The 15,106-nt window shown below is 40.9% G+C and overlaps 1 protein-coding gene across 1 annotated transcript in view; it reads right to left on the bottom strand.

Moving 5' to 3' along the window:
- The window catches only part of dvl2 (dishevelled segment polarity protein 2), a 32,733-nt gene that overhangs the window by 9,641 nt on the left and 7,986 nt on the right, over positions 1 to 15,106 (bottom strand). Inside the window, exons 2-3 of the mRNA XM_023966242.1 lie at positions 13,123 to 13,192; positions 5,736 to 5,890 (exon numbers count right to left, since the gene is read on the bottom strand). Coding sequence (XP_023822010.1) covers positions 5,736 to 5,890; positions 13,123 to 13,192 — 225 coding nt within the window. The remainder of the gene's footprint in view (positions 1 to 5,735; positions 5,891 to 13,122; positions 13,193 to 15,106) is intronic.

Here is a 15,106-nt window from a genome sequence, read left to right as displayed (position 1 = left end):
TTCCAGAAACCGCGTGAAAGCGAGACGTTCGGGAGTCTCTGGAGAGTGTCCAATAACTCCACTGGCGGCTGAATTTTAGGGAACGTTTCACACACGAGGTGACCAGGAAAACAAAAGCTGCAGGCAGTCTGAAACTCTGTTTGGCTTAAAATGATTGGATGCCTCCATAAACTGTAATGAATGAAACCTTTAAAACATGAGAGCTTCTCATCTATCAAACCCCGCAGCAGAAACACTCTAGATTTCAACTTCAAAAAAAAAGAATGATGTAAAAAACAAACCCAAAACCCATGACTTATCTGCCCTCAATTGAACTATGAGTTACTGCAAGAAACAAAATATTTTTTTCCAGTTTGCGTAAAATAAGCAACTTAGTGCGAAGCTTTTGGGAAAACAGAGATTGCTCCACGTTCATCGAGTCAGGAGTTTTTAAGGTGACTCGTGAGAGAAAAATACACAAAGCCTGAAGTCAAATAATGAAGCTGAAACGTTTCCAGATGAAGCGGGGGGGGGGGGGGGGGGTGAGTCAGAGCACAGCCTCCAAAAGTTGCCTTAAGAAACTAAAACAGTTCTTTAAGATGGAGAAGAGAACAGGAATCATCCTGATGATGGAGCGTAAAAACACATTTTATTGTTCCTTACCCATTTTTTAGTGCTGTCTGAATCAACAATTCCAAAATCCAGTGCCCTAGAAACGTCCCAGAAGTCTCTGTGAAAAGCCAGTGTGCATTGATGCTCACTAGATTGGCAATTATAGACCACAATGCCTTTTTTGCAAAGAATAATGTATTTTAATGATTTTTTTAACCAAGTTTTTATCATCAAAACACTGTCATGTGATGTTTATGTCAAAGGGCCTATACCATGCTATTCTTAAGCCTTTTATAGTAAAACATATCCATATTTATAATCACCTTTGGCCCACAAAAGAACACATTTTTTCTTAAATATTAGTTATTTTCCTGAGTTCTGCTCCAACCCAGAACTAAAACGACTCAATCTCTGAGGCACCGCATTTCGCTCCTTGTGGGTGCCGCCCGTTTCATGGCATCACTGTAAAGTTGGCCCCTGCAGCGTGTCTGCGTCTCACCCACAAAAACAAACAACATCTGAACTTTTGCAAAGGTGGATGTGCATAATGATCTTATAAAAGGACAGTCTGTGCAGCTGTGCATCATGGCTTCCTAAGTCCGGTAACATTTCCCAGTGAAGGTTCAAATGCATGACACACAACAGAGGTATGCAATGCACAACAAGCCGCGTTTGCATCTACAGTGGTGGACAAAATTGTTGGGACCCCTCAGTTAAAGAAAGAAAGAAAGTCCACAATGCTCACTGACATGACTTGAAACGTTCAAAAGAAACAATAAATTAAAATTTATTGAAAATTAAATAATCACAATAAGCTTTTACTTTTAAGTTGTTGATTAACAGAATTATTTAAAAAAAATAGGGCTGCACAAAGATGATGGTATCTCCATAACTTAATATTTTGTTGCATAACCTTTTGAGGCAATCACTGCAATTAAACAGTTTCTGTAATTGCCAATGAGCCTTCTGCACCTGTCTACAGGGATTTTGGCCCACTCCTCATGAGCAAACTGCTCCAGTTGTCTCAGGTTTGACGGGTGTCTTCTCCAAATGGCATGTTTCAGCTCCTTCCACAAAGGTTCAATGGGATTTAGATCTGGGCTCATAGAAGGCCACTTCAGAATAGTCCAATGCTTTTCTCTTAGCCATTCTTGGGGGTTTTTGGCTGTGTGTTTTGGATCGTTGTCCTGTTGGAAGACCCATGACCTGTGACTGAGACCAAGCTTTCTGACACTAGGCAGCACATTTCTACCCAGAATGCCTTGATGATCTTGAGATTTCCTTTTACCTTGCACAACTCCAAGACACCCTGTGCAGATGCAGCAAAGCAGCCCCAAAACATAACTGAGCCTCCTCCATGTTTCTTAGTAGGGACAGTGTTCTTTTCGTTCTATGCTTCATTTTTGAGTTTACGAACATAGAACTGATGTGCCGTACCAAAAAGCTCCAGTTTTGTCTCATCTGTCCAACATTTTCCCAGAAGCTTTGTGGCTTGTCAACATGCATTTCTGCAAATTCCAGTCTCCCTTTTTTGATCTAGGAGATCCCCTTTAAAGTCTTTGGAGGTTTTCTGGGCTCTTTGGATCCAGTTCATACTATCCGTCTCCTCAATTTGTCATCAATTTTCCTCTTCCGGCCACGTCCAGGGAGGTTGGCTACTGTCCCGTGGGTCTTAAACTTCTGAATAATATGTGCCACTGTCGTCACAGGAACTTCAAGCTGCTTAGAGATGGTTTTCTGGCCTTCCCCTTTACAATGTTTGTCTATAATTTTGTTTCTAATGTCCTGGGACAATTCTCTCCTTGGCTTTCTGTTGTCCATGTTCAGTGTGGTTCACACCTTTTTACCAAACAGCAACGTGACTATTTGTCTCCCTTTGAATAGGCAGACTGACTGATTATGGGTTTGAAAACAGCTGTGATGTCAATTAAAGGACACACCTGAGTTCATCATGACCCCCTGGGCAATTAGTTCTCAGTCTTTTACGGAGGTACCATCATTTTTGTCCAGCCATATTTCATTAGTTTGTTTTTTTAAATACTTCTGTTAATCAATAACTCAAATGTAATGGCCGATTTTGATTATTTAATTTTCAATAAATTTTAATTTATTGTTACTTTTGAACGTTTCAAGTAATTTTAGTGAGCATTGTGGACTTTCTTTCTTTCTTTAACTGAGGGGTACCAACAATTTTGTCCACCACTGTGAGCCAAGTTCTTTAACCCTACAAAGACACGCTCCAATCATCTTTTGATCCATTTTTAAAATCTTTCCTGTGTTTTTTTAATTATGATCATGCATTTTCTAAGACAGTTTCTGAAGAGCGGCAGTAGTTCTTTAGGAATTTGCCTCTATCGGGGACCGTTAGCGGGGAGCATCCACGCCCCCTTTCCCCTCCCCATTGCGGAGACCTCGAGCAAGGAGATTGTGGCCCGCCCAACATATTTTCTGTGCAACAAAAAAAAGCTTTTTTTTTTTCAAACGGCACTTTTTTGCAATCTGGAGCTTAACTTTCCCAATATATGTCCTCCATCTTCAGGAAAATTCCACAAGAACATGTTAAAAACATGATTTTTATCAAAATGGCTCTTTACATTGACGTTGTCGCCGGCGAACACATGCTCTTTGATCTGCTGTTAATCTTGGACCATTTACACAATTAACATCATTCCAACGGATTCTGTGATGGAGAAAAGTGGCTTTTCATGTCAGCTTTGCACCAATATGATATAAAGTTCTGCATAATCACACAAAACCACTTTTCTCTGCAACAGAATCCAGGGGGATTTGAAGATTTATGGTCGTTGAAAAATGTCAACACTGGAGCAAAAGCTTTGGCATTAAGGGGTTAAACATGTCAACAAATCATAAAATGGCACCCTATTATAAACACATGCATCATGGCTTTTTCTTCTTTTAAGTTTCACGTGTATGGCTGACAATAAACACCCTAAAGAGGATCGGGTTTGAATCCAGAACTGTGTCAGTGCTGGGGTTCTTTAAAGTCAACATTACAAAAACGCATCGTCAAGTTGAGAGACAGTTGCTGGGTAGAAAATCCAGAAAAGTGTTTGGGTTCAAATGTAAAAAAAAAAAGATACATTGGAAAGTGCTAAATGATTTCTTCACATAGTTTTAGGTGGGTTTGGCAAGACCAACCCCACACCATAATCCTCCCACCACCAAAGTTCACACTTGGCCCAATGCAGTAAGATGGATTGGTGGATGGAAAAGTGTAGTTCCTCTCTCCAGAGGACATGTCTCCACTGCTACAGTCCAAATGACGATTTTCTTCCTAGCATTGCATCACACGGTCATGTTTAACTTAATAAATCCTAAAAGCTGTTTTATGACATTCTTGAGTTCATCTGAAGGCCACATGAAGCTTGGAGCTCCGTAGTGATGGACTGCAATAACTGACAAATCCAATGGTACAGTTTTACCAGGTTAGATGAATTACAACTTCATTGCTGAGTTGACTTTATTCCCACATTTGTCATCAATAAAATAGAAATGTCACAACTGGACTTGTTGGCGATCACAGAACCATTTCTTCATTCACAATTGTAGTAAAAGCCGATTCTTTCATACAACTGTGACATGGAAGAGACTCAAACACATGAAATCAGTTGTTTGGAAGGATGATTTCTGGCTTTTCAAATGCAGTATTTGAAGTTTCTGTTTAGGCGGTACTGATGATGTGGACGGGCTCCAACGCGATCGCTGTTTTGTTTGCAAACAGTCGTGATTTCTGACTTAACAGCCATTTTGTGCTGACATCAACAACCAAAGTGTTGTTGAATGAGTGGAAACTAGCACGCCGGTCATCAGAAAATAGTACGACGTTGCAACTTGCTTGTGCTTGCGGAGTAAATGCTGGAGATTAGGCGCTCCATTCACACACACATTGTCTCATTCTGATCTCTGGGGGGCTTGTTTACAAGGCGGCTGGCTCCAAAAAATATAAAGAAAACCCCCTAGGAAGTCCAGAGCTAAAGCTGCAGACATCTGCATTCCCACATGCACCACTGCTAGTCCATCTAAGCTGCAACGGCCAGGGTGGCAGCAAAAGTTAGTCAATTAATTCGGGAAACTGATAATTACTTCCATATTTAAGATGGAAAAGTATTACTAAACATGGTAAAGATCTAAAAGTCAGCCTTCTTTAAACCCCTTTATATCAATCTATAATGACTTTCAAATATGGCAGATTTTAGTGCATTATTCACTTTTGATAGTTTAACAAGAAGGTTAACTGCTGAGAGTGACAACACATTACAGGAAATAACAGCAGGAGATTGGTGAAAGATTGATGAGACGTATGGTCTCTTATCCCTGTTGATCAAGTCATGACATTATGATCAAGCATTTCATTTTTTAAGATATTGTTTTTGAGGGACTTATTCCAATTCTGAAGCAGCATTAAATCTGAAGCTCCTCCAGTTTATATTAAAGGACTTTCCTGGAGCGGTTGATAAAAAAGGGCGACCCAGAACAGATCATTTACAAAGACTCCTGCGTTTTGTTCTTCCTGCAGGAACTTGATACAGGCAGACAGTCGGGATATGATGCAACTTTCCATACAATTAGAAGCATTATTGTGTTTTAAAAACAACCAAAACAAGTTGGGTTTTTTTTTTTTTTCAAACAAGCTCAGGTGATGGTGCCATACGATGTCTTTACACCGCACTGTAGTCATACGTAAGGTGAGTACTGGCTCCCTACTGACCGCTCGCAAATACTGCAAGTACAGGGTGTGCAGGTGATACGCAAGTGCTCACAGAATGCCCAAAATACTCTGCTCTGATTGCCTAATTTCCTCAATTTTAACAGTTAGGCAGCGCACAATTATCATGTGAACATTACTAACGAACCTCTTGCACAGTCTGCAGGATTCAGGGAGGGGGGTTAAAAAACAACCCCCATGCGTCTCAACTACTTCCCCCCTACGAACCCCTCACACCTTGCTTAAGTGTTTGCTACAACCTGTCACCCACAGCATGACAAAACACGAGCATGAGAAGTTTCGCTCCACGTGCTAGGCGGGCCATCTACGACCCAATGTTTGGAGGTTTTCCGTGCAGGTTTGCCCATTTTCGCACGTATCTAGCCGTAAGGGCAGTTGTGACCAAGACATGACTTACTGGAAGGAGGGCGGTCTGGAGTCCCCGATGCCCCCAGTCCTCTCTGCAGGTGGGGGTGGTAAGGGTGGTGGGGGTGGCGAAGGTTGGGTGGCTGTTTCTACAGGGGGGACCACTGCCACTGGAGGCTCTGCAGCTGGAGTGTCTGAAGACACCAACTATGAAAATAATGAAAACAAAGTTTCAAAAAAAATTAAAAAAATACACATCACATAACGTTTACAGCAAATGAGAGAAGCAGAGAGAGGAAAAGAACAGAGCTGGCAGAGAAAGCTGAGGAAAAAGGAATACAAGGAGTGGGAAGGAATCAGGGGGTAGCATGTCAACTGCTTTGACACACAAACACTGTAGTGTTTTCAGACAGACGTCTCCAGGGCAAACGGAAACACTATCTCGCACTTAGCCGTCTCTCGTTATTATACAAGAGACCTGCACAAACACACACATACAATGCAACAATCGTGAGGAATACTATACTACAGTAACAAAAGCATAAAAATCAGTCAAAAGGAACGGGAAATAGTGAGTTTAAAGACCTGTTTTGATCATTTTTTGAGCTATTGTAAAAGCTTCGCCAGTGTTCTTTAAATTATGATTAAGCCATTTTTAGCCAAAAGCAAAAACCTGTTGTGTTTTGCAGGACAGTTTCTGCAGAACAGCAGTAATTCATTAAAAATTTACCCCACTTGGGTGTGGAGTAAGCCGCCGCCCCTACTTCCCGCCATCCATCTGTTTACAGCCCCTTACAACCCCAACCTAACGTTAGCAGTGCAACAATGGCGAGCGATGTTGGAGCTACCTAAACCTACAGTTTTAAACCAGATGCCAGCTCGGTCGATAAAAACAAAGACATACATGGATCTAGTCGTCTATAACTAGATGCATAGTAATGGGGCGTAAAGGGAGCTAGTGGCCTGCCCATTCTGGCTTCTTTAGTCACACCTACAAGCTTTTTCCAACTGCATTTTTTCATCTGCTCCCGATTCACAGTGGTTTGACTTAAGAAATACTCAGAAATGCAATTTCAATCTTGATTTTCTTGATCTTTATTCTCCATCATGAGAAAATGCCAAAAGAACATGTTAAAAAGACAAAAAACACTCTTACTATATGAGTGGGTCTTTAAGGCCTCTGAAAGAAAATCCTGTCTCACTGATATAAAGGCCAAGTGGATAAAAATATAGCTTTTTTTTTGGAAATGAGGTGTGTTCAACAAATCCACATCACTCCAATCTAACATCTGTCAAACTACTTATGAACAAAAGCTCTTTGAGCTTCAAACCTCAATGCGATGATGAAACATCTTCTGGGAGCCGTCCATCATCCTTGGTTTACAGCTCAGTTGCTTTGCCCCCCTTTCTTCCTTTCATTCATTCATTCTTTTTTTTAATGGACTCAACAGATGCTATGGTCCCACCTCCGCCGGATTATCAAGGCCAATGTTTGGTCTCTTTCTGCATGAAACCTGCTAACAGCTGGACCTTAAATCAAAGTATTAGAGCTGTATCTGGCAAACGACTGTTTCTCCAACTGATGACGGACTTTGACGAAGAGCTGAAGAATGAAAGACTTTTCGTCTCCACATACCCACTGAAAACAACCCTGCTGCTGTGTTTTGTCGGATAGTCAAATATGCTCAGAGTAATAGCTGGTCTACATTTAATGACTTGCTAAACACATGATCACGCGGTCCAGATGTGCCTGGGAGTGAAAACACAGAAACCCATGTTCCCTTTAATAAGGTACAGTAGTGGTAAAATACAACTGTTCTAATCTGCTTTAGGTCTCCTATAAAATTTTTTGGGGTTTAGCTTGTTTTAAACTGCATAAACAAGCAGACTGACAATCACAGTGCACAAAAGCTGCTGATGACTGTGCTGTTAAGTTGTTGCATCCTCCTTGACCTTTCAGTGGTATTTAAAGAGGTTGGGTTTAAGGTCTCCTCTCCTTTTAAAGATAGGGAAGTTGCATGGGAGAGCTTGATTTGAGGAAACCACTCATGCTGATGGAGTTAACGGCTTCTGTTCTTATTTTAGTGTTTATTCACAGAGAACAGCTTAAATTGAACATATGTTTTTCTTTTAATTTGAAGTTCATCCGTCGTCTTCCGTTTGTCCAGTGCTAAGTCTAAGCAGAGGCGCCTACACGTCTCTCCCCACAAAACTTCCTTCAGTTCTGCCAGGGGGAAGACCCCCCAAGGAGCTCCCAGGGCTAGCCCATTGACAGTAAATAGGAAATGGACAGACAAATGGGAAGTGAACAAGCTTACTTATGATTGCCGATAGTAGGTGCATAGAAACCTGACTCAGACCAATCACTGTCGACTGGCTCCAAATGGCGCTGGCTGTAATGCAGAAAAACGGAATTGGCTTTTATTTCCCTGGGGGTGGAGTTAAGGCATTTCTATGGGTGACGTCACACCCAGCTGTGTCTATCTCTACGTAAGGTCTATTGGTCAGGCAAGAGTCCCTTCAGCAGCTCCAGGATCTTTCCAGGGACCTCCTCTCAGTGGGGAAAGTTGTCCAGGGGCCAACCAAGAGGTCCCATGGGCTCTTTAACTGGATTTTCTAGATGTGGAGGAGCAGCAGCTCCACTCTGAGCTCCTCTACATCTATATCTAAGGGAGGAGAAAGCCACCTCGAAGAGAAAACTCCTCGTTTAACGCTACTCTAACAGCATTAACAGATCTACTATTTAATGTAAAATGTTACATAACGATACAAAGCCACTTTTCTCCATAACAGAACCAGCTGATTTACACTGATTGTGTAAACATAATCAGTGTTGTCAGCACAAGACTGCTTTTTTCTGCTTAATAATCCGCTGGAATGACGTTACACTTGAAGAGTTAACGTAGTCGAAACAAGAATGTGAACACTGGAGCTGAAGCTTCGTTGTTAAGTCTTGTCGTTTTGGTCATGACTCAAATCTCATGACCAATGGTAAGACATGGAACATGACTCAATGAAGAGTTTTGCCTCTTGGTTCAGCTTCTTCTTTACTGCAATGGATTGATGGAACAGCATCATTTGTGAACAAGACCTTAAAATACAACCAGAACCATGGCCTCCAACTCCAGAGTCCAGTAACCCTTGTGCTATCCTAGGTACTTGGAGTTGGGTCATCTAGACCCACTACTAGACAGTGCTCTGAACTTTTTTCTTCAATGATTTGTGATCTTCACTGGTGTCCATTGATTACATGAAATCTTTCCACCTTTATCCACCTTTGTCAATGTAAGGGTGGGGTCATCAAAGATAGCACAAGGGTTAAAGGTCCTGGTTTGATGAAGAAAACAGAAGAACGAAATATGCAAAAAGCAGAGATGAAATTCTCTGTTCCCTTAAATAGTCTCCCTCCAGCCCCCAGCTCTGTCTAGAAATTCTGTTCATACAAATGCGGAGCAGAGCTGGTGATAAAGGCCATTTCTGGCAGAGTCCAACTTGAACTGTAAAAAGATTCAATTGACTGCAAAGCAAAGAAACCAAACTCCTGCTCTGGTTTACAGAGACTAGAGGGAACTCAGACCTCAAATTCCCAGATCTTTTCTACAAACACTTTCTCCAAATCCACAACACACACATGTGGTTCTGGATGGACAAACTCCCATGAATCCTTAAGCTCTGTGTAAGGTATAAATCTGATCCTCTGACCCACAACAAAACCTTTGATGTTCCCTCTGAACCAGAGGTTCCACTATCTCAGAGTCTAAAAGAATTAAAAATAACTGTAAAAAAAAGAAAAAAAAAAAGATCTGAACTATAGCTTCAACTCAGTTATATAATTTAAAAGTTGAATTAAAAAAAATATTTGTAAACATATTCTTTGCTCGCTTTTTAGATAAAATGCAGTTTGGAAACGATAAGCTCAAGACCCACTTATTGCCACTTATGTCACCCACTTATTGCTTTGCAATAAGTGGGTGACATTTCTTTCCAAAATGAAAAGTTAAAGTTTAAAATTTGCCTTATAAGAAACTTTGTTCAAGATTTATCTCATTAGCATCACTCTGGCACCTCTTAATCAAGATTTTTAATCACAATAGAAAAAAACCGTTCTATCTTCTTCCTAACATTATACATATGTCAGAAATAGCGACATCTAAGCAAAAAACAAAACTAAATTCAAAACATTTACCCCCACCGTGGGCAATAAAAAAAACATTGCATTTATATATATACTATGTAGCCACAAGGGGTCTGCACAGAGTTGTGTCAGGAAGAGAATCCAGCCTGTGGGAATCAGTGGAAGCTGAACTGCAGTAGGTGCCCCCTGACAGGAAAGGTGGACAACACGTTGTTAGCTGATTTGACGACGATTTAAGCGCTTTCAAAATGGTGAAAATCTTATAATCTAAGTTTTTCCAGACAGCTTACTTCCTCGTTCACCAAAGTAACAGATGTGACCACTGTTAGACTGCAATGGTACATTAAAAAAATTAGATTTCACTTCATTTTGCACAGCTAGAGCTGTGAAGTGTGGGATTTTTGATTACCGCGGTGATGAACCAGCAGGGGGCGCGGTGTCGCGGTTAACCGCACGCCCCCACTGCCAACACAAAATCTCCCAGTGGCCGTGTCGCAAATGAACACAATTACAACGCAGTATTCTTTATTAAGAAATAACAGTAACAACTAACTATTTAACTAATGAGCTAATCATATAGCTGTTGTAGAATGACTATGTGTATTTGTGTCTGCGCGCTGCGTGTGTAGAAGGAAAGAGCTGATTCTGATTAAACCACTCTGGAGTAGAGCTGTGACGGTCTGGGATTTTGCTCACTCAAGAACCCACGCAGCTTGCAATGGAAATGAATACAACGGAAATCAATAATTAGAACACAGTAAATTTGTCGTATTTCCTCGGCAGACGGAAACTTTTGATGTAGAATGAGAATGTGTATGTGCTGCTGAAACCGCGCGTGTGTGTGTGTAAAAAGAGGGAGCGTGTGCAGCGCAAGAGGGTGCGAGAGCGCGTGCAGAGAGTGAAGGAGAACAGTAATAAAAGGTTTCCCCCAGAAACCCTTGGAGTCTGAACACAGGACTAGCAGAAAAAGGTCAGTCTAAGATTCATAATATTACGACCGGACACAAAAAGAATTATTAATGTCTCCTCGTTGATCAACTTTACGTAGGGACACGTGATGACGGGCGTTCTGGGTGCAAAATTCTGGTCTGTGCCATTGACTGTAGGCTGGGGAAGAGCCAGTGCACACCAGAGATGGCTGCAACACTTACATAGAGCATCTTTAACGTGTTTCTAAAAGGAATGAGACCTCTGTCAATGTTTGGAGAGGATGGATTTAAAGATTAGGATGCTGCACACTGGCTACCACCCAAGGCACTTTTGTAAACTAATGAAGAAAAAAATACTGTAGAATATTTTAATGTTCACTAATTGCAATACAGTAAAACTTATGTTCATAAAAATATGTTTTGCTTGCTAGAATTATGGGAGGTTTAGACAATGATTTAGTTCAGGGATCAGGAACCCTACAGCTTGTGAGACAATGATGTATTTTTTTGTACTAGCATATAGGTTACCTGGAACCTTAAACTTTTTATCTTTTATAAAGGAGAAATTGAAATTCATGAACTAAACATGTAAAATTTCCATTTTGTGAAAACGTGAACCTCCATTGACTGATTACCAGCATTATCACCTTTTGTTAAAAAAACAACAACTGCCCATCACTTTACGTAAACAATAATCCTTGACTAATCAACTACTGTATTAATCGTTATTGACAGCCTAATTCTAATGCATTGCAAAATCTCATTTTTGTATCGACTACTAGGTTATTTCAAGGTTTACAGGATAAGATAAGAAGTCTGAGATATAAAGAAAAACGAACCTGCCTGCCTACTAAACAGATGTTTGTATGGAAACATGTTGAAGTAGGGTTGGGCGACGTCCCTTAAATTGGCAGTTGACGATGTTTGGAGTAAACCATCGGGATGGACGATAATATCGTCGGAGGGTAATTTTTCGTTATTATAATTATTATATAATTATTATTCGTTATTTTACTTTATATATTTTATTTCCCAACTAATGACTCATCCGCGATGATACAGTATAAACTGAGGGAAGTGACTTTAACAAAAAAAAAAAAAAAAAAAATAGAAAAGAAGTAGTTTGCTCCCGTACTGAATTAGTCAAATGGACCGGTGGAGCGCGGACTTACAGCTTTGTGTTTGAGGGGAAGGGAGGACGCTTTGTTACGTGTGCGCTATGTGTGGGAAAGTTAGGACTGCGATCCGTCTCACAGCTCTAGGGGAACGAGCTAGGAGAACCGGGTCTAAAAGTGTGTGTCCGAGCAGAGCTTGGACCGCCAGCACACACAGCAGCTTTGGGGTGGTGTAAGCTTCAAAGCAGAAATGTATCTCAGTCCTTAGAAACCGTTCAAACAATCTCATGGATTTGTGTTTTCAGTCGTGTCCAGACAAAATGAAGGCTGATATTATTCCCACATATTTAAGTGCAGCCAAGTTGCAGATTGCAGAATTTCCCGCATGGATTTTATGTTCCTCCAAAGCTAATGTTGTTAGCCTGTGTTAGCATACTGCTAATCCTGGCTTCGTTTCCGGCTCCGTTCTTCAACAGAAAAAGCACTGGCCACACGGATTAAAATTAAAATGATGAGCCAACAGGCGCTTCATAATAACCGTCACATTAATGTGCGAATGATTTATTCCGACCAAAAGTGTGACCCCATGTGAACGTTTGTTAAATTCTGAAAACATTTTTCTGGGCCCATTTACACGGGTGAATTCTAATCCGACCATTGATCCGATCAAGATATTTTGCACATGTAATCGCGTGTTATGGTGTCGACTCGCAGCGTGGCGGGGGCGTGGCATCACGATGGTGTCTCTCCATCGTGAAGTCAGTCACCCATCACGATGGACGATGGTATCGGCACAACCCTATGCTGAAGTATGGGCGGCAGTGGCTCAGGCGGATGAGCGAGTCGTCCAATGATCGAAGGGTCGGCGGTTCGATCCCAACTCCCCCCCAGCCAACTGTCGTTGTGTCCATGGGCAAGACACTTCACCCTCCTTGCCTCCAGTGTGGCTCCAGTGGTGTGTGAATATGTTTGAATGTCCCGGTGATGGTCAGAGGGGCCGTAGGCGCGAACTGGCAGCCACGCCTCTGTCAGTCTACCCCAGGGCAGCTACATCAGTAGTTACCATCACCAAGTATGAATGAAGAGTGAATGAATAATGGACACATTGTAAAAGCTTTGAGTGACTTGAAAAGCGCAGATAAATCCAATCCATTATTATTATTATTATTATTATTAACAACTAAAAGATACAAGAGAAATTAACGCAGATTCTAGCACTGATTTCCAATTTTAAAAATGACTCGTTTTATTCTTACTTACCCACGACACCACTCTGCCGTTAAAACAAGGCAATTTGGCGCTATCGTCCGATATCTCCTCCTTCACCACTCTGGGAAAAAGAAAGAAAAAGTTCTCATGAGACGTTCAGTCTTAACAAAAATATTGTATTATTGTATTTGGTACGGTATTGTTGAATTGTTTAAGCTTTATTACTAAAACAAAAACAGAACAAGACACAGATGTAGATACTTAAACTGTTTTTAAAACGCAAATGGAATTTAAAACACAATGCAGCTTCAACCTTTTTCTCTGAACTCACAATAAAAGTCAGCATTAGTCATGTTTCCAAAGCTGATGTGACACAGATAAAGTGAATTCCTTTTTAGTTTCCTACATTGGAATGACTTTGCAAACAAAGTAAGTGATGCCTCTTGAGGAACTCCAACACCGCCAATCCTTGAGCACAGAGCTTTAAGGGTTCGTTCGTCTGCATTTCAGATCTGAAAATGCTTTGTTGTGGTTTCCGTTGAAGCTCTAGGATACCGGTGGAGAAGGGGGGGGGGCAGCTTTCTTTACCTCTGACAGTGTTCTGACATGATGGTGCCACTCCAAACAAAGTATGTAATTACAGCTCTGCAGCAGCAGCCTCAGAGCGTCCCATCAAGTGTATCAGCAGGCAGCTAAAAACCCATTCTTTTGAGCAGTGAAGTTACAGTCGCCTCAGGACCCCTGGGCCACAGACCAGTTCCAGCCTGTGAGTCTTTTGTTTCTTACTTTACCTTTATTTAACCAGGATAAAAACTCATTGAGATTTAAAATCTCTTTTGCAATAGCGTCCTGGCCAAGAGGCAGCAGTACAACAATAACACACATTTCTCATTTACACTCACTTCATAAACATAAAATATACAGTCTTAAATAAAGCATTTGCCTTTTGGTAGCTTTGTTTTTGACAGTCGTTTGATAGTTTGATAGTCTTTTGAAACCAGGACACAGAGAAAATCGTACAAAACTAAAATTATTGCCGTTTACTTATTTAATTTTAGAGAAAGCTTTATTTTAAAAAACTACCGGCTTGTCCTCTACATGCATCTATGACTCACTTGACGCATGGCGAGTTGTTCTTCTCCGTCACGTGTCATAAAAACATTTGCTACCTTTTTAAAGCGGCTGTTAAAGCCAGTACGGTAAATTGAAACTCCAAACTAGTGAGGTTCTGAAAACACAAAATGTCTTTAGAAAGTTTATTTGCACAGAAAAGAGTCGAGAAGAAACAGAATAGCCTGCAATGGATAAAAAAGGTAAATCTGCAATAAAAAGGCAAAAACCCTCTTTACTCAAAGTACTGATTTATCACAATGACACCAAGCCCACTCTGCATCATATGCAGCGACCAACTCTTTAATGTGATAAGGACGCTGCTTAAAAAGTTTCAAGCATGGTGGATTCATGTTCGTTATAACTTTAAGAAAATACCAGATTTTGTATAGTTACGTAAGCAATATTGCCCAACGAGGTGTCCATTATCAGCAATGTATGGATGACGTGGAAGAGTTAACCATCCAATGCTAAGTGGAGGACGGTAACTTCTACAAAGTCTATCGTTTTCTGATAATGTACACATCAAAGGGCATTATTCCGCTCATACCAAGGTCACTTACGAAAGAAAGAAATATTAAATCAAATATTAGTAATGCTGTTATTTTTACGTCTGAGTTGTTTTTCCACAAGAAGCAGGTCATTTGATACGCGGTGTGGCGTGATGCCATGGTAACAGCTACTGCGCTTGTAGCGATCCATCTCTGCCACAGCGGAGGCTAAACGTCACATTGAGTGATACAAAGCAGCATTTCAGAGGGACAGCGGTCCTCTTAACGCTTGTTTTTTTTCAGATGATGAAGCAAACATTTGTTTCAAAGCAACAAAGTCCACAGGCAGTTTCCTAAATTGCTTTTATTGTAAGAAATATTTAGTACTAACTCTGATCATGAAATATGTATCAACTAAAAATCAATGTCTTTCA

Source organism: Oryzias latipes, chromosome 18 (assembly GCF_002234675.1).
Source record: "Oryzias latipes chromosome 18, ASM223467v1".
In the NCBI taxonomy this organism is placed as follows: domain Eukaryota; kingdom Metazoa; phylum Chordata; class Actinopteri; order Beloniformes; family Adrianichthyidae; genus Oryzias; species Oryzias latipes.
The sequence above is the reverse complement of the archived record's forward strand: the minus strand, read 5'-3'. Positions and strand labels throughout refer to the sequence as shown.